The sequence below is a fragment of the Lates calcarifer genome, linkage group LG11, assembly GCF_001640805.2.
Source record: "Lates calcarifer isolate ASB-BC8 linkage group LG11, TLL_Latcal_v3, whole genome shotgun sequence".
NCBI classification, from domain to species: Eukaryota; Metazoa; Chordata; class Actinopteri; family Centropomidae; genus Lates; species Lates calcarifer.
Window position 1 is genome coordinate 8,307,732 of NC_066843.1, and position 18,159 is coordinate 8,325,890.

At 45.6% G+C, this 18,159-nt stretch overlaps 1 protein-coding gene across 1 annotated transcript in view; it reads left to right on the forward strand.

The window, feature by feature from the left end:
* The window catches only part of adgrl1a (adhesion G protein-coupled receptor L1a), an 88,191-nt gene that overhangs the window by 55,866 nt on the left and 14,166 nt on the right, over nt 1-18,159 (forward strand). The window contains exons 5-11 of the mRNA XM_018704689.2: nt 10,877-11,084; nt 11,306-11,570; nt 12,808-13,135; nt 14,202-14,495; nt 15,882-15,985; nt 17,003-17,188; nt 17,405-17,443. Of these exons, the coding sequence (XP_018560205.1) occupies nt 10,877-11,084; nt 11,306-11,570; nt 12,808-13,135; nt 14,202-14,495; nt 15,882-15,985; nt 17,003-17,188; nt 17,405-17,443 (1,424 nt within the window). The remainder of the gene's footprint in view (nt 1-10,876; nt 11,085-11,305; nt 11,571-12,807; nt 13,136-14,201; nt 14,496-15,881; nt 15,986-17,002; nt 17,189-17,404; nt 17,444-18,159) is intronic.

The window sequence follows — 18,159 nt, forward strand, 5'->3', positions numbered from 1 at the left end:
TGAAATTCTATTAATATGTATAGGGGCACCATTAGACGTGGGGCTCAAAAATGTTTGGTGAATGAGAAGCAGGAGGCTTTGCTCAGGCCGTGGAAAGGGATGACTTTTTACCGTGAAAAAAATGTAAAGTGAGAGACAGAGAAAACAGAGAGGGGAGAGGACGGAAGAAGCTGGAAGGACATGCTATCTCTCAGAGCTGTGAAAGAGACAGAGGAGGCTTAGTTGTCCTGCAGTACTCCAACAATATGTGTGTGTGTGTGTATTTGAGAGTGTGTGTTTCTAGCTGTACTCATTAGTGTGGGAGTAATTGATAGGCTTGTAGAGAGCGCTGAGCAGAGTGATTAAGGGGAGAGAGGGCAGTGGCTTATTTCTCAAAAGGGCCCTGAAAGAGAAATGCTGAATGAATCAGACAAACAACCAAGGTGGCCTTAAACTAACCTCCTGCTCACTGTGAGGACAGTTTGATGAGTTTCTGTCTCTTTTCTCTGTGTGTGTGTGTGTGTGTGTGTGTGTGTGTCTGTCCTCAGGTATGTGTGATGATCTTGTGTGTGTCTGTGCTCAGTGTCTATTTTTCAGGACAGCCAAGAGCAGAAGAAATTGAGTCGACAGAGGTCTTCCGCTTCCTCTATTCCTCTTCTCCCCCTCTGCAGCAATGAAGAAGTTCTCTCTCCCTCTTTCTCTCTCTCTCTCTCTCTCTTCCTCTCTCTCTACATGCCACTGCTCTTCATTACACATTATTTTCTGCCTATTTAGGCAAACGTACTCAGTGGTCCATTTATAACATCACATTTAGCATACCATCTTTACTGAATGTAACTTCAGACTTGCATGAAACAGACAAGCTCTGCTGTTGGTATATTCCTCAATGAAAAAACTCCACACGTTCAAGCCCTGCAAAATCCTGGTGTCCCCTGTGCACCCCCTGCAGTCGCTTCAGTGAGGATGAAAGCTCTGGATGCTCTCTGGCCAACCTCCCCCACCCCCTAACCTTGAAGCTAATGATTGCACTCGCAGTTGGTGGTGGGGATGTAATGCTTTCTTGCCCCCCCTGCCCTAGCTTCACAGGACTCGCATTCATAGCTTTGCCATGTTTACCCCTCTAGGTTGAAAATGGCTGCCATTCCCCAGGTCTTCATGGAGGTTGTTTGTCCAGTTTGATCTTGGCATAGGATGATAAATGATCAGTGTGGCTGCTGATACTGATGCTGCCTCTGCTGTACCACTGCCAAGATGCAAGGCCATCCCCCACAAAGATCAGGCTACTGCTCCTAACACTCCCTTTTTCCTTTTTATTTCGCTCGCTGTTTGTCTCTTTACATCTCTCTCTGTTATCCTCTCTCTCTCACCTTTCTTCTTTCTTTATGGGCAACACTACGAGGTGTCGTGACAATTTCACAGGGCTCCCCGCGGGACGTCAGACTTCCCGTGACACACACACGACAATCACGCTCACAGCAGGGATCCACCAGCCAAGTGCCTTTTGACACATCTTGTCCCGAGAGACATGACGATCCGCTCGCACACCACTTGCGCCTCAGTAAACACAGAGGGAACGGCATGTGCCGTGTGCCTGCAATGTGAAAGGCGGAGCTGAGATCCTTTGCTTGAGTCTCAGGCGGCTGCACAGACCTCCCCAGATGCGGGAACACGAGCAGGTACCAAAACGGCGTCACGGATGTTGAGGGAGCCACGCCTTACCTGCTCGTGTCAGCTGAGGCCTTGGTGTGACTCAACACACCAGCCCATTGATTTGTATGTGATGAGCCCGCCATTTCTCATCTCTCTTTCGTCTCTACCCTTTTTTTTCTCCCCTCCCTCCACCCCCGATAGCGTCTTTTGGTTTCTCTCTGTGTTTCGGAGGCGTTCCACTCTGTCAAGCCCTCCCTTTCCCCTGTTGTTTGTTCTCTTTTTCTTTGATGAGCCAGCCTCGGCCAGGCAAGCCGGCAGCTCCCCATTGATTGGACGGTCGATGGGTTGAGTGTTTTTGCTGGCTTCTATAGCGAGCATCCTGACTCTGTAAATTGAGCAAAGCCAAAAGCGCCGCTTTCTTTAGATCAAGGGACCACTATAATGTCAACATGGACTGTACTTGGAGAGAGAGAGATGCGGTGATCCCTCAGAAGCCCACTAGCCACAGATAGAGCCATCCTCATCACCACCTTTCCATCTACCATCCTGCTCTTTTTCTGCCTTTCCCACTCTTTGTCTACCTCCACAGCTGAAGAGGACCACGCTGCAAAGACACTCTCCCTCTGTTTCTCTCTCCCAACAGGTTCCCGGGGGCTGCACCTTTGGCACGAGGGAAAGTGGGAGGGCAAGAGGGAGGGATGAGGCAATAGGAGGGATAGAGGTGGGGTCGAGAGTGTGTGGTTGGGGGTGGATTGTGTTTTTTGGGGGATTATTGATAAAGCTGAAATGAAATGGAAATGGATTTAAACCCAGGTCAGGCCATTTTCCCCTCCTCATTTTCCATTTGAGCCATCCTTTCTCTGAGTAGCCAACCATAACACAGACAGATAACTTGCTTTAAAAAAAAAAGAGAGAGAGAGAGAAAGGACAGCGTTTTATTTAATCTCAATTTTCTCTTTTTTCCTGCACCTGTTTTTCTTTCATTCTCTTTACTTTCCCTCTCTCTCTCTTCCTTACTGTCTTTCTCTTTTATCTTTCTATCTCCTTCTTTCTCCTTTTTCCGATGCTTGAATAGAAGTGGATCAAAAAGGTAAAGACCACAATGAACATAACAACCACAGCTCGCCCCTTCCTCCCTCCTCCTCCTCCTCCTCCCCTTCCTCCTCCTCCTCCTTCCTTGTCTCCCTTCCTTCCCCCATATCCCCTCCTAACCCAGCACCTTGTGTAGTGGTCATGTTTGATGTTGATATCCCTCCCTTTTCTTTCTCGATCGCTAATCGCCTCCTCTGCCCCTCTCTTTCTATCTCTCTTTGACTTATAACCAAAACTCTAAAATCCTTCTAGATTTCCTCCTTGGTTCTGATGACACCAGCCTGACCTGCACGCACGCACACACATACACAAACACACCCACACACAAACACTTGCACAGACACGCAATAAGGCATCATGGGAGGTCAGTCCAGTATCTATGAGAGATAAACGAGAGATTAACTTCATTCCTTTCCTGTACAAAGTAGCACATCTCAGCCTAAACTTACAGACAGCATACATTTGTATCATCTCATGGATGGCAAATCTCTCCTCTTTTTTCCATCCATTTCAAAAACCATCTTCTTCTTCACACTGTTGCCTCACACACACCTGACAATTCACATTTCTCATTACATTTCTTCAGTATTGCTCCACTCATTTTCGCTATTGCAGGTTTATTTGTCCCTCCAGATCTAAGAAAAAAATCCCTCTATTCTCTCTCTTTACATTACTCAGCTGCTCCTTTCCTCCATGCTGTATCTCTTGCCCTCTTTATTTATTTTTTTAGTTTCTCAGGACCGATTCAAAGTTGTTGTTGCTGTAATCTCAAAGCAAAAACATTGTGTTAAGATAACACAGTAACTGGCCAAAGTTGCTCTCAGATCATTTTTACAGTATCCCATTTCCAGGTGCTTCAGTGTCCTTCTCTCATTCTGTCTCTCTTTCAATTAATCACACTTCCATTTAGCTCCTTTTCTCTCACTGTCCCCTTACTTATCTCTGCTTATTTTTCTCTGTTGTGTTTCTCATCTTCCCTCTTCCTTGCTGTCTTTCTCTCACCTTTCTCTGATTGGTTTATCTCTCAGATCACATCTGGCCATCACAAGCAGCCGCAGGCTCTTTTGAGCATCTCTTACACCTCTCTTTCTCCTCCTCTCTTTTCCCTCCCCTTTTCTCTTTCTACAGTTTGTCACTGCCACCTCTCTATTTTCTTTTATTGCACATGCACTGTGAACTTGTGCCCCCCCCTATACCCGTCCACATCAGTCAATCCCTCCTGGTTCCTTATGTGTTCGGCGAGGCTCTGGAGGGGGAAGAGAGGGGAAGGGATGGGGGAGGGAGGTGTACCCTCTGTAGGGAGTGCTCCAGCTGCTTGTAATGGGCCTCTCTGATGCAGCAAGGCCCCCTGCCACAAGCACCCCTAAAGAGCTCCAATCAGTATGGCCAGGGACCTCAATCACTAGCTCCTTAAAGAGCAGAGACAGACCTGACCCATATCCGAGGTCAGGGTGAGAGTAGTGGCCATCAGTGCCAGCTTACCAATGAGCCTTAACTCCCCTTCTCAGGTCCCCATCCTCCTCAACTCTCTCTGAACCCCCCTCCTACTACTACATTTGTCTCAACCTCAGCCATTTCCCTGTCTGGCCCCATGGCTGGATCCATATGTTGGAGGAATTAACTCTTATAGAGGTTGCCATTAACTGGTTTATGGACCTCTTTGTCTGTTGTCGTGTCCATGCCTTTTCATTAACATGGATCATTGTCTCACACTTTTCTCCCACCGCAAGCAGCCATTTTAGCTCACTCTCTCTGCTTGCGGTGGAATAGGAAGCTACTAAACCCTCCTCCTCCTCCTCCTCCTCCTCCTCCTCCTCCTCCTCCTCCTCCTCCTCCTGCTTCCACCTCACCCAACTGGTTATATTTATTTACTACTCTTCCTCCCACTAACACTAAAATGAATACCCCTCTCCTCTGTCTGCACTTCTGCCCTTACCCACTGTAATCCATCCCCTCACTGCTGTTAAACGCACTTCCTTTCTCTGTTTATGGCTGAATTAACATTCCAGACTTTGTGTTTTGCTCATGCCTGTCAAATTAATCCTCACTGATTAATCAGCCGATTGACAGATTGGGATTGGGAAGACGTGCATCGCGCGGTGATGATGTCACATGCAGGAGATCCTGTTCAATGAATGTGCAACACTCTGTCAACCTACCTACTGTCAGGCTATTTTAAGACTATGTTGGTGTCAGCCACCTCTCCTTCTTCCCATCACTCTCTCTGTCCCTTTTCTCACCCTCTTCGCTGACAGTCTAGGGGAGTATACTACCCACATCATTACAGTTTTTCCTTTATCACTGCTGACAGGACCAAACAAGTGTCCGCCATATTTTTCTCACCTCCAGTTTGTTTGCTTCTTAAGGAAAAGAGGCAAGAAAAGGAAGCACTGTTAGACTACTGAGCACAGTCCTGGTATTTCTGCGGAGGGTGCGGTGCAAGGATAAAATCATTGCTCACACAAACAGCTGTCTACCTGTGATTTGGAAAAGTGAGAGGGAATGAAAGAGAATGTGTGACAGGAAAACACAAAGAGTGGCTGCGAATGGAGGAAGAGAGGGAGAGCGGTCGCTATAGAGACGATGAGTCAGGCAGCATCGCCTCATTAGAAATGACCCACCACACACAAGCACAGTCATGTGACCGAGGCAGTGCAGACACCCTATTCAGTGGCATGGGGAGATAGGGAAAAGTGTGGGGATTGACTGTACATGCAGAAGTCATTGCATTGTTAGCGCCAAAGAACAGAGAGGTGAGTGAGTGAAGCAGGTGGTCATGAATATAAAACACAGCGGCTGCTTTCAGGACTGCTTGGGAGGTTTGATTCAGAGCAGGAGGGAGGAACGAGGAACATGCAGGGCAGCAGCAGTGGTGGCAGGCTAAGCTAATGTTACAGTGGCGACAGGCTAGGCTAATGTTACAGCCACACTCGAGCCTCAGTCAGTCAGTATAGGGTATGCCCCTCCGTCATCTACTGTATCTGCAGCCTGTAGCCTCTGCAACCATGTCCCAACCAACTTTCCTGTCACTCAGTGTCAGCTTCACTCCAAGGCAGATAAGACTTTGCTTTCAATGGACGGTATCTCTTGCCGTTGCCAGCTTTTGGTCTCAGTGAAGGGTATTCTCTGGGGTGAATGTTTGGGTTGATAAAGGTGCCAGTTTGACACCCGCCTCTTCCACTGTCTGAACAGTGTGTACTCGTGTGCATTGTCTGAGAGTTTGTGCGCGTCCTAAGGGTGTATGTCTGTGTGTATATGTCTGTGCACGGCTGTTTGTACTGTATTGTGTTTTTACTCCCATGACTTGACCCCCTTGTAGTCTAAAAGGAAGCGGAAACACAATGGGAGCCCCTCACTTCTCCTTCCTTACTTCTCTCTTCTTCTATCTGTCACTATATGTCACTCCTCAGCAGATTAACTCACTCCTAATTCTCATTTCACAGGAAATAACCTATTTACTCTGTCTTACTCCACTCCTCTCTCTCTTCTTGTTTGCACACACAGAACACGCTCACATCCCTCTTCACGCTTTCTTCTCTCCTTCTGCCTCTCTGTCTCTCTGATCTGCACACACGCGCGCCCACACACACACACACACACACACACACACACACACACACACACAAACACAAACACATACACATACACACCTACACACACAATGAGCTGATGAATCCACATCAGCATGCCATCAGGAGACTCACTGCACACTCGTGCGCACATGCTAACCCTTTAAGCCCATTAACTGTCCAGCATGGATGTGGGGTACCATGCCATGCTCCATTCTGCCCCCTGCTGCCTGCATGCTGCACCTGCCAGTAACAGGTGTGGGATTCAATTAGAGCAGCATGCTCTCAGCAGTCAGTCCTGTGAGCAGGCCATGACTGTGGACTGGGCAAAGGCTTTGGCCAGCAGAGCCCCTCAGATCCCTGTAGCTAAGAAAAAGCACAAAAACACAAACACCACAAGGACACCACTTTAGAAACAGCTGCCAGCCATTGGCAGGGGGTGTTTAGATCATCAAAGTCGTACATTAACCATCACCATGATGCTGTCACATCAAACATGAAAACACTGCAGATTGTTGAAGACAACTAAAATGAAAAGTCTAAATTTAGCCTTAAGCTGTCAGAGCTCACTTTTAATTGCGTTACTAGTCGATCACAAATTGCTGTGAGACACTTATGGGAGATATTTACTGTCATTTTCAGCAAAGTTCTGGCACTTTCATCATTTCATACTGCAGCCTCATATTGACAAGTAACAGCTGACCTGTGCCTGGGAAAGGGATTATAGAGATAAATAGCCAATTATTACAGCAGTACTTCCCTGTATGTGTGGCAGTAATTGGCATGCTAGAGTATGATAGCTACAGCCTGGGTTTTAATCCCTGATAAGGTAAGTTTCATTAGCCATCTGGCTAGTTTATAGGGTAAAGAAGTATCTATGCTGTCAAGTGACTTCACTGGGATGATCATGACTACAAGATTTCCATCCGCACTCAAATAGGAATTAATCTATTAATCTAACTATCTCCCATAATCCCAGATGGCTCTTACTCAAACTAACCTGCTCTAGCCAGACTAGGATAATGCCTAATCTCAAGACTTAAGTCTAATGCTTAATGCCTAATGCTTAATACCTCATTCATACTGTGGTCATAATAGCCTCTTGTACTACAGACTCTACTGCTTGGGTTTGGCTGCTCTGGCTTCCCGCTGCTACAATCACCCCTCACAGTTAGAGGGAGAGAGAGGGAAGCAGAGCAAAGGAGAAGCAGAAAGAGCTGGTAAACAGGAAGGCAGCCGGGAAGGCTGTGGAGCACAGGTCAGAGTTAATGAAGCCCCCTAGGCAGGGTTTGCAGGGTGTGAAGCGTGGCCACTGTTTCTGTTTGGCTTGTGAGTGTGCAAATGTGTGTGTGTGTGTGTCCTCATGGCCTGTGTGTGCAGCCTGGAGGCCGCTGATGAGCCCCTTTGACACCAGGCCCACCCAACGACCGGTTCATTAGAATAAACCGAGGCTTGTTGATCGGCAGTCAGCAGGGTTCACGCAGGAAAGAAGGGAACAGAGGAACATGGGGGAGGAAGGCAGAGGATGACAGACTGTTAGTCTATGCTTTGCCGCAGCATTGTTGTGATGATGAGGCCAATAGAGTACAGACTGCAACCAATTTAGGACAGGGCTGCAAGGTTAGGTGCAATAATGAACAGAATCACATAGCATTTTTTGGGGGGGACACTGTGGCGGGCACAGTGTGTTGAGAGTAAATTGTATTGCAGACAACAGCAACTATTTTGGGGCCATGATAGATTGTAGAGCAATCTGTGTCTTTTACTTTATATTATGACCAGTCACGATTAAGTACATCAGCCTCCAAAGCTCTGGATCCAAGTCTTAACTTTTATTATTGTCTCATCAGGAGCTTTAATCTGGGCATGATTATTATGGATGCCGTGGAAGTCCAGATTATGAATCACAGTTAAAGCTGGTATCCAAAAATAAATCTGTAATATAATATATACTTATTACATACAGTAATATATATATACAGTATTGTATCATAAAACACAAAAACTAGTACATTTACAATGGTAAGGTTGTGCTCCCTTCTATTGAGCAGTGTTAATTAGCTTGATGGGTCACACCAGTCAAGGTGAATCATAGCATGTTTGTATCTGCATACACTTAACAGTATAAATTCTGCAATATTGTACTTTAGTGGCATGTTGTTTAGGTTTCCCTCTATGAGAAATTCCAGCCACTCCAATCAGCCATACCTCCAACACACATGAAAGCTTTTGTGTATACAGCTACTATACTGTATGTAATCCAGTGGCATCCAAACTAGTTCTGGTTAGCCCTCACTATATGTGTGGGGTTTTTTGTAGTTTTTTTTTTATATGCAAGATTGATATGTTTTATTGGATAAATCATCAAAAGGCAAATTGTTCCAGAGGGGCATTACATATTTACTTAGCCTTCTATTGTACTGTAATACTGTAATCAGTTTCACTGTATCCTGGCACCAGATGAGTTGGAGTGATGCTAGCGTGCATATTAATACTTACTTTTCTAGTAGGTCATCCTATTGTCGAGAACAGGCTTGCATGTTTGTGTTTCTTTGTCCTTTATTCTACCTTGAGGCAGTGTTCCTGGCTTTGTTTATGGGTCACCTACATGCAGAGCCACTGCATTGCTTTCTGCATGCTGTTTATTTCTCTATTTACAGTAGCATTGTACATCTAAGGCAGTGTCCTACTTCTTCTTTTTTTTTTCCCCTCCGCTTTCTGCTCCGATAATACCTCACCCTTTACGGCCTTTATTTGAATTACTTTGGAGCACAACCGTTTATTTGCAGTGCACTCATGCTGTGTCTGGATTGATAAAGATGTCATTTGATTGTGGTGTGACGGAGAGTTGGCAAGATGTTAGTCAAGAAATTCATTGTTCGGCTGTCTGAAAGTGCCAGACTTAACCATTGCTCTGAACATTATTTTGCATATTTCAGTCACCCACGTTCATATTTGCAAAGCAAACACCTCAGGCGTCCCTGCTTTCGAGTGAGCATTTTGGTTCGACAATGGAGCATGACAAGCCCCCTCCCTGTGACGAGTCTGTATTTGGAGTGTTTGTTTATGCCTGAGCTTGATTAGATTCCTGTTTGGCTGCCAGTCTCAATCCCTGTTGGACCCCCTCAGAAAGAACAGGCTAATTCCTAAGTGGCCCGGCACTACAGATCACCAGCCCCTATCAGCAACAGCGCGACAGAAATCAAAAAGAGAACAGCTGGATTTCCAAAGGCCTGAAGTAACTCCTCCATCTCTCTATTATGATTCTCCTCCTGCATCAGACCCCATGCAATATTCAAGACAGTTTGAGCCCAGACTGATCCATCACTCTTAACAGTCACAGTGTGACAGTGTATGTCTGCATGTTGGTGTGTACATGTCATGTGCTGTCCCTCATGTGAATTGGGATCGTATGCGTGTGTCTGTCTGTCTGTGCATCCGTGCGTGCCTGTATGTCATCTGTGGCCAAACGCTCCTGCAGCGTCCAATTAGTTCAGAGATGCATTCAATCATGAGGTGACCAGCAGGTGCCTGGTTCTGTCGCAACCCCGAGCCAGAGAGCCACATAAATAAGCTGGCAAAGGGGACGTGGGGACTCCTCAGCTGTTTTATTCTGTTGTGCCTCCAACTCTCTCTCTCGCTCTCTGTTGCTTGTACCCCTGTGATGTCAGAGTGGCTGAGGATGCCAGCAGCTTTCCTCATAGATCACCTGGCACGCCCAGTGGTCTCAGGGCACCCTCTCTGTCAGGCAGGGACACACCGCGTCAACCAGCCAATTTACACTAGTCCCCAGTGGATGACCTCCACCTGCCTAAAGTAGACATCCTCTGTGTGTGTTTGTGTGTGTGTTTGGTTAGTGTATGGATTTTGTGTGCACCTATGTCTATTTGGAATGGGTACTGTTGTTTCTGTGTGTGTTTTTGTGCGTGTGGGTGTATGATGTCAAGCTGCAGTTGCAGCGGACTGGGAGGCCTGGCCAACCTCACATCTTTACCCCAGGATGCTTTTTTCCTTTGAGGCATTACTCTTGACTGAGAGCCAAATTTGAGTCCTAATAAAACAAGCTCCACAATTACTGTTTTACCACCCAGTAGCAGAGCAGAGAAGCAGAGGCCTTTGAAATAGAAAATGCACAATCAAATAAAAAGTAGGCCAAGATAAATTAGATTAGAGACTACATCTAAGCCGCGACGGCAGCCAGAAATCTCCCATTTATCATATCCAGACGCTTTCCAACCACAATGCTGATGTTCTACAAATGAGCTTTTATATGTTCCTTCATTTTAAATCTGATAATGTACCTCACCTCACTCCCCCCTCTCCCTCTCTATCCCATTCTCCTCCTACTCTTTGTTTCCTTTTCAATTCTCAACTTACTTTTATCTACTCACATCTTTCTTCTGTCCCCTCCATGTCTCTCTCCTGTTCTGTATTCCATGGTCTTTGGCCTTTTCCCATTTCCTCTCTCCCCTCCCCTGCCATCTCCATGATATCTTTCATTTTTACAATGCTTTGTTTTCATTTTCTATATCTCCCCCCCCCACCCCTCTCCTCCTCTCCACTCCAACACCCCTCTTCTGCCCCAGTCTTTGTGTGTCCGGGGACGCTGCTGCGGGTGCAGGCGGCCAGCTCTCTGCAGGAGGCGGAGCACCAGGCGGGGGCGTGGTGCAAGGACCCGCTGCAGTCTGGGGACCGTCTGTACGTCATGCCCTGGACCCCCTATCGAACCGACATGCTGTATGAGTATGCCTCCTGGGAAGACTTCAAACAGAACCGAGCCACCACCACCTACAAGTGAGGGCGCCTCCCACTGTCCTGGATGATCAAATAGCATCTGCTACTGTATTGATTTATTGGCTTTTGATGTGGATATGGATGGTGATAGCAGAACGGTTGCCACTGCGGTGTCAGCTTGCTCGCCACGAGGCCGCCTTGTAGGATTGTGACATGCCGAGTAGATGAATTGACTTGTTCTCTCGGATTTCTGGGCCATTCATGTGTGTCTCTGTCAACAGGTTGCCCAACAGAGTCGATGGCACAGGGTTCGTGGTGTACGATGGTGCAGTATTTTACAACAAAGAACGCACACGAAACATAGTCAAATATGACCTGCGGACGCGCATCAAGAGTGGTGAGGCCATCATCACAAATGCCAACTACCATGACACCTCACCCTACCGCTGGGGAGGGAAGTCAGACATCGACCTGGCTGTGGACGAGAACGGTCTCTGGGTGATCTACGCCACTGAGTCCAACAACGGACGACTGGTGGTCAGCCAGGTGGGAGAGCAGCGCTGAACAGAAGGGGATGAGATCTGGATTATGAATGCATGAGTGGATTATGTCAAAATCTCATTTTACTAGTTGGGCAAAAGGTCATATGTCACACATGAATGACTTGTTGTTCAGGTTACACAAGTGCACTGGCAAATGAGATACAGAGATGTTGTTGACCAGAAAAAGAGTCACATAAACAAAAGGTTAATTTAAAATCCCATAAAATCCAAAAACTAATCTTCACTAGTAAAGTAAATATTTCATTTGTTTTTTTAGATGTGATGGGGGGTGGCGTTGTTAGGTTGTCTACTTATCCGTATATCAAGTTTAGAACATTGTACTGTTCATATTGTTTTGAATATATCAGTCCAAAGTCACATCACTTTGCCATTTGAACTTTTGAACATTCATATTTTAATACCACTTGGTTCATTGTTTCTTAACAAACAAAACTGCAATCAGGCAGCAAGTTCGCTCATAAACAGAGTTTGAATTAATGTGTTGCTCCAAGAGACGGGGCCCATTTATTATCACTATCTTTGACCTTACCAGGAAATTGTTTTTCAAACTGTATAAGTTAAACTATCCATCTAAAATATCAAACTCTGCATAAGCTATGAGGGTGTAGAATAATGGAGCGACAAAGTAATAAACAAGAAAGTGATCACTTTCATCATTAAGGACTTGTTTGCTTTCCAGGGAGTTTTATTGTTTTTCCAACTTACCCGGAGTGAGATGAACACACAGAGGTCTCTGCTATGCCTCAATATGCAGTTTGAAGGAGTACTGAACAGAGGCAACTTTGTGTAAAGCCATAAGACCTATCTCTTCTCCAAAGCTGACAGTTTAATCACTTTTTAAATGTTTTTACAAGGGCTTATAAATCTTTATACTATTGTTGATTTGTGATCTGTGGCCTCATGTAAACAGGAGAAGGATGGGAAATGTGCCAAGTCATTTCTTTTTTAATAATATAGATGCCAAATTTTGACATATAGTTTTGTTAATCCTGACATTCATCTTTGGTTAGGCTCACCATTCAACATACCTTCAAACCGCACATAGGGAAGTAAAAGAGGATATTAAGAAATCAAATGTTAATAGACCTGCTCTTTTAGTCTTGAAGAAGTTTGACCTCTATAACTTCTAATAAAAAACATTTCCCAAAACCTCTCTTCAAGCTTCCCGGTATGATCATTTAAGCCTTGGCCTGAGTTCAGGATCTCCCCTCTGCCCACAGGTAAACCCTTACACCCTGCGCTTTGAAGGCACGTGGGAGACCAGCTTCGACAAGAGGATGGCATCCAACGCCTTCATGGCTTGTGGTGTGCTTTATGCGGTTCGGTCGGTCTACCAGGACGATGACAGCGAAGCAGGCGGTGACCTGGTGATGTATGCCTACAATACTAACCGAGCCCGCGAGGAGCCTGTCAACATCCCTTTCCCCAACCCGTATCAGTACATCTCCTCTGTGGACTACAACCCTCGAGACAACCAGCTGTACGTCTGGAACAACTACAACGTGCTGCGCTACCCGCTGGAGTTTGGACCACCGGACCCCACGACAGGTAAGGAGTGACTTGGACACTACAGCAAATATTTTGAATGGCGATATTAGGAGTACTTTATAGATCTCACAGTGTTTCCATCCAGAAAAGGAGTATGATGTGGCATAGATTGTGTATTTTTGATAGAAATATTACAGATTTATACACAAAAAAATATAACATTTGTACCTGCAATGACTGCATGTAAGTAATTCACTGTGCTATGATACGTAATGATGCTTTTTGCTTGGCTAGGGAACACCTCAAACAGCCCATGCAGAATGTGTTTATGACTGTTTCTTATCTGACATTTGGTTGCCTTAGATACCAAATCATTGTATTTCCATCCCCAGCCATAGTTACAGTAAAGAGCAGCCTCTCAGGTATGACTGCTGTAGCGCTTCATATCAACTTCCCTGTGTCATGGATAATGAAAAAGTCATTCTGAAATGATAAGAGGAAGGATGAAACGAGAACACCACACAGCATTTTGGCAGTCCATCAATATGAGAGGGAGGTTTGGATGTACTGTATATCTGAGCCGCATAAAGGCCTGTATAAAGCTCGGATTATGCCCAGAGAGAGACGAGGCAGAGACAGACGGGCGGGAGCACTCACAGAGTTGCGCGCTGACTCTGCGTTTGATCAGTTAGGATTTTGTAGTTGTGATGTGTTGCTTTTATCTTCGCATTAGGTTTGGTTGTTAGTGATGGTGACTTCTCTGATACATTTGATCAATTATTTACTTCTCCCTGACTTGTGATGATGCTTTCTCCCCATCTCCTCCCCTGCTTCTCCTCCTTTCTCTGGAGAGCAGGCTTAGACAGGCTCAAAAAAGTATTTGTCACCCCAATTATTGTCGGGCTAACTTTTGAACTCAACTTCTGAGAGACATCTTACATTCACATGCATGTGTCCTTCACTTTCTTGATCTCTTCTCTGGCTTTTGCTGTAGGGTTTTGCTGCTCTAACAAATCCCTTACATCCTCTTATAACTCTGTATAACTCTCTCACTTGTTCTGTGCCTCACTTGTAGCCTCTAACTCTGTCTTCTCCTCTCTCTGTATTGTTCTGGGGGTTACCTCAGGGCCTTTGACCACCACCCAAGTGACCACCACTCTCCCAGCCAGGCCGTTCACCTCCAGTGCCAGCCCCTCTACCGCCCGCCCCCTGGCACCCACCTCCCGCCCAATTGGCTCCATCAACAAGCATCCAGATCTTCGACCAATCACAGCCACCGTTCCTGTCACCCGCCGGCCACCCCGCCCTCCTCAAGGCCCGGAGCCCCATGTCTGTGAGGCGAAGCTGGTGCGCGGTGTCCAGTGGCCCACCACACAGAGAGGAGAAACGGTAGACCGCCCGTGTCCCAAAGGATCTCTAGGTGAGGACAGCTGCATGTGTGTATTTTTAAACATGTGTGCATTTTTTCCACTCCATGAAACAAACAAGCACACGTTTCAAGGGAGCACGCGGAATATCTCTGTGCACGCGCCCAAGTGATCAGCATGTTTGTGCTCTCACACTTGTTTTTTTCCGCTGTTGTCTTCTCTTGTCCCTGCGTCGGTCCCACCAGCAGGCACAGTCCCTGTGGACTTGCAGATGAAAGCCTGTCCTCCACAAATGAAAGGCTCATCTCCCACAGAAACAGAACTGATTGAAAGTGGCGAATAATGAAATGAAAGACTAGACAACACAGGCTTCACCTCCCTTCATGTTAGCTTCTATACCTCTAAACATGCAGCCATCAAAAAGCTCTCTTTAGTCACAGAAGAAAGGCATCTCTCTGCATCTCCAATGCCTTTCAGTGTTTCTGTATGTTCGCTCTGTGAGAACGGCAGTAACATTAAATTAGCAGCTGGCTTAATTGCCTCGTCTTGGCAGAGCTCTCAAACCCAATCTGTGGTCGATGGAGGGGAGTATAGAGAAAAGTGGGAGAGAGGGGGAAAAAAATCATTGGGAGAGAGAGAGAAAAGGGGGTATGAAATGCAACACCACATCTGCTCTGATCCTTCTACAACTGTGAAGTGCTGCTGCATTGTTTCTGTTGTCTCTGCTCTTCCGTTCTGCTTCTGTCGCTCCCTCTCTCTGTGGTCTCTCTCCCTGTCTTTTCTCTGCCTTGTCTTTGCGACTTGACGTTGGTTATTTGTGTTAGCAACACCAAGATAGACCCCTCTCTCGTTTCATCCCCGCGTGGTGTCCTTTCTCTGAACCCTCGTAACTAAACAGAAAAACCCAGCTGGAAATGAGGTTTGGTGGAAGGTGCTTCCCTTCGGGTGTTTTTTTTTTTTTTTTTTTTTTTTGACAGTGTGGCATCATGCCTGATGTCTTTGGAGTGTGCCTGTGTGTGCAGAGTAAATGTTACCTGTGCATGTGTTCCTTTTAAATCGTTCCTTTTACAGCATGAAAGCCTGTTCTGCCCCTTCCATCTTCTTCTTCCCTTTCTCTCCTCTTACTTTCTCACTGCCCTAGACTCCATTATTTAACCTTTTCCACTTCTGATCCATTTCCTCTCTGACTTTTTACTCTGACTTTTTACCTCCTCCCTCCTTCTTCCCTCTCATCTTCAAACAGTTTGAGTACTGCATTTTTAAAATTCATTTCATTCCATTTTTCTTGGGTTAAAAAAAGAAACATTTAAAAAAATCAATCACACTTTTTTGTGCTCATCCTTCTCCTCCACACTTCCCCCTTTAATTGCAGGCACCTAACGCTTATTATCTCTCCATTACTCCCCCCCTCTGTTTCTTCTCCCTGTGCTCGTCTCCAGGCATCGCTTCGTTCCAGTGCTTGGCGGAGCAGGTCATGTGGAACCCGCGGGGTCCTGACCTGAGTAACTGCACCTCCCCATGGGTCAACCAGGTGGCCCAGAAGGTGAGACCTGGAGCCATACCCCCTGGCCGTCGGTCTGTCCCCTTCCTCTGCCCCACTGCCCCGACCATCTTCCCTGTCCACCTTCACACACACATTAACATATCTCCGAGGCTGGCCTGATTTAAAATATAGACTCATTTCAACTGGCCCTTCATTACAAGGCAACTGCTCTTAATACTTAATTAACTGTCTTTTTTCACTAATATACTTTAATTACAGCTAGGTTAAATTATTTTTAAAAATTAGGCTTATGGCTTCACAGCTGGTACTCTGCTACCTCAGTTTCTCCATCCCAGCCTCGTAATGGATTATACCTGTGCAGCAGCTAAACATCATGGTCTCTAGAAGATGCACAATAATTTTAACTTGGCTGACTGCCATTTAAAGTACTAAATTGTGTTACAACATACACTAGTGATCTTATCAATCCCCAAGTTTGGCAGCGATCAGATTTCAGAAACATCCATATAAATGTGAATGAAAAGTAAAGTGGTTAGCCTAACGCTGCTACATTTTTGCAGGAGAAAACTCAGCCATGCATACCCTTGACTGGCTTTCCTAAAAGTTTCTTAAATGTGTGCATGTGCCTCGAAGGGTAAGTAGCATCACGTTGAAAAGTAACATCATTGGAAGAATCCATTATGCCTTCTCCTTTTGGCAAAAATCAATTGCAATTGCAGAGTGGTTGCTAAGGGTGTGATTTGCAAGCGAAACAGCGCTAGGGAGAATAAAAACTTCACAGTTTGTTCTACAAGGTCCATCTTTGTTTACAATGATACAAGAGGGGCCGATAATAAAGATCCTCTTTTGGAGAGTGTCTGGGGAAATCTGATTACTGAACAAATAATATGCAAACTGAGGTTTTTTTAGTATTGAAATTAACCCAAAACCTTTGTGTGCTCTTAATGTGCATGTTTTGTAGCCGCTTTGAATGCAAAAAAAAAACAGATCTTTTTCATCATCCTTTTAAATATCATTGTATGTAAACACATGGTGTTTGTGTCTTTGCATGCGCAGATAAAGAGCGGTGAGAATGCTGCAAGCATAGCTGGTGAACTGGTGAACCACACGCGGGGTCGGATCCAGGCTGGAGATGTCAGCTCGTCCGTGCGACTGATTGAGCAACTGCTGGACATACTGGATGCCCAGCTTCAGGCCCTGAGGCCCGGAAACAAGGAGTCAGCTGCACGAAACTACAACAAGGTAGAAGAAATTGTAAACACACACATAAGTGCACGCACACAGGCACACAGGCACGCACGCACGCAGCCATGATTTATTTAATTCAAGCATTAGAAAAGAACACTGAGGTTAATGCGAATTCACCCTCCCTAGTGCACATGCAAGGACCAGTGAGTTTTTAATTTACAGTTTTTGTGTTTAGCTATTTAATTCCTGTCTTTGTTTTCTCCCTTCCAGCTGCAGAGGCGAGAACGGACCTGTCGGGCCTACATCCAGGTAGCTTTTCTCTTTTATCTTCCTTCTTTACATGCCTGTGGAGTAGGACCGCTCTGTGACTTAGAATAACTGAGGGAAGATAAATCCTTGAGTAGACTAGGCTTGTAGATGAGATTCCTTTGGCTCCGTGCTCTGTATTATGATTTATATTGCCTTTGGAATCATCACTTACGGAATTTCGGGTTTGTGCTGAAGAGCAGTGTGAATAAGTTTTGGTATAACTCCTGTTAGACAGCATGTACGGTATTTAAATGCTGCTGTAGTATTTCCCAGAGCAGTGAAAGCTGATTTGTAGTTTTTCTATTGCCTGTGCTGTAGACATCTTTGAAATGTGGGTTCAGCTAATTTGGAAGTCATGTGTCTGTGACATAACCTTAGCTTTGTTGCACTGTGATAGGACCTAACTGTATAATATTGGCATTGGCCTCATTGTGTTGCACAATAAGGTACAATATCTGTGGCTCTAAGAAAATGTAATTTGATGATAGTATGAAAGGCAACAGTTTGTGTTACTACACCCCTCTGTGCTTTTTCAATATTTGTGCAATATCTCTGGTTCTGAGAAAGCTGTAATCTAATATCATGAAAAGGCCTTGTGTATGCTTCTCTGTAATGATGAAATGCGGCACTCTGCAGCACACGGTCTTTTGTGTGTCTTGACCTGTCTGCAGCATACTGTAATATGACACCACATCTTCTGATCTCTGTTGGATGAA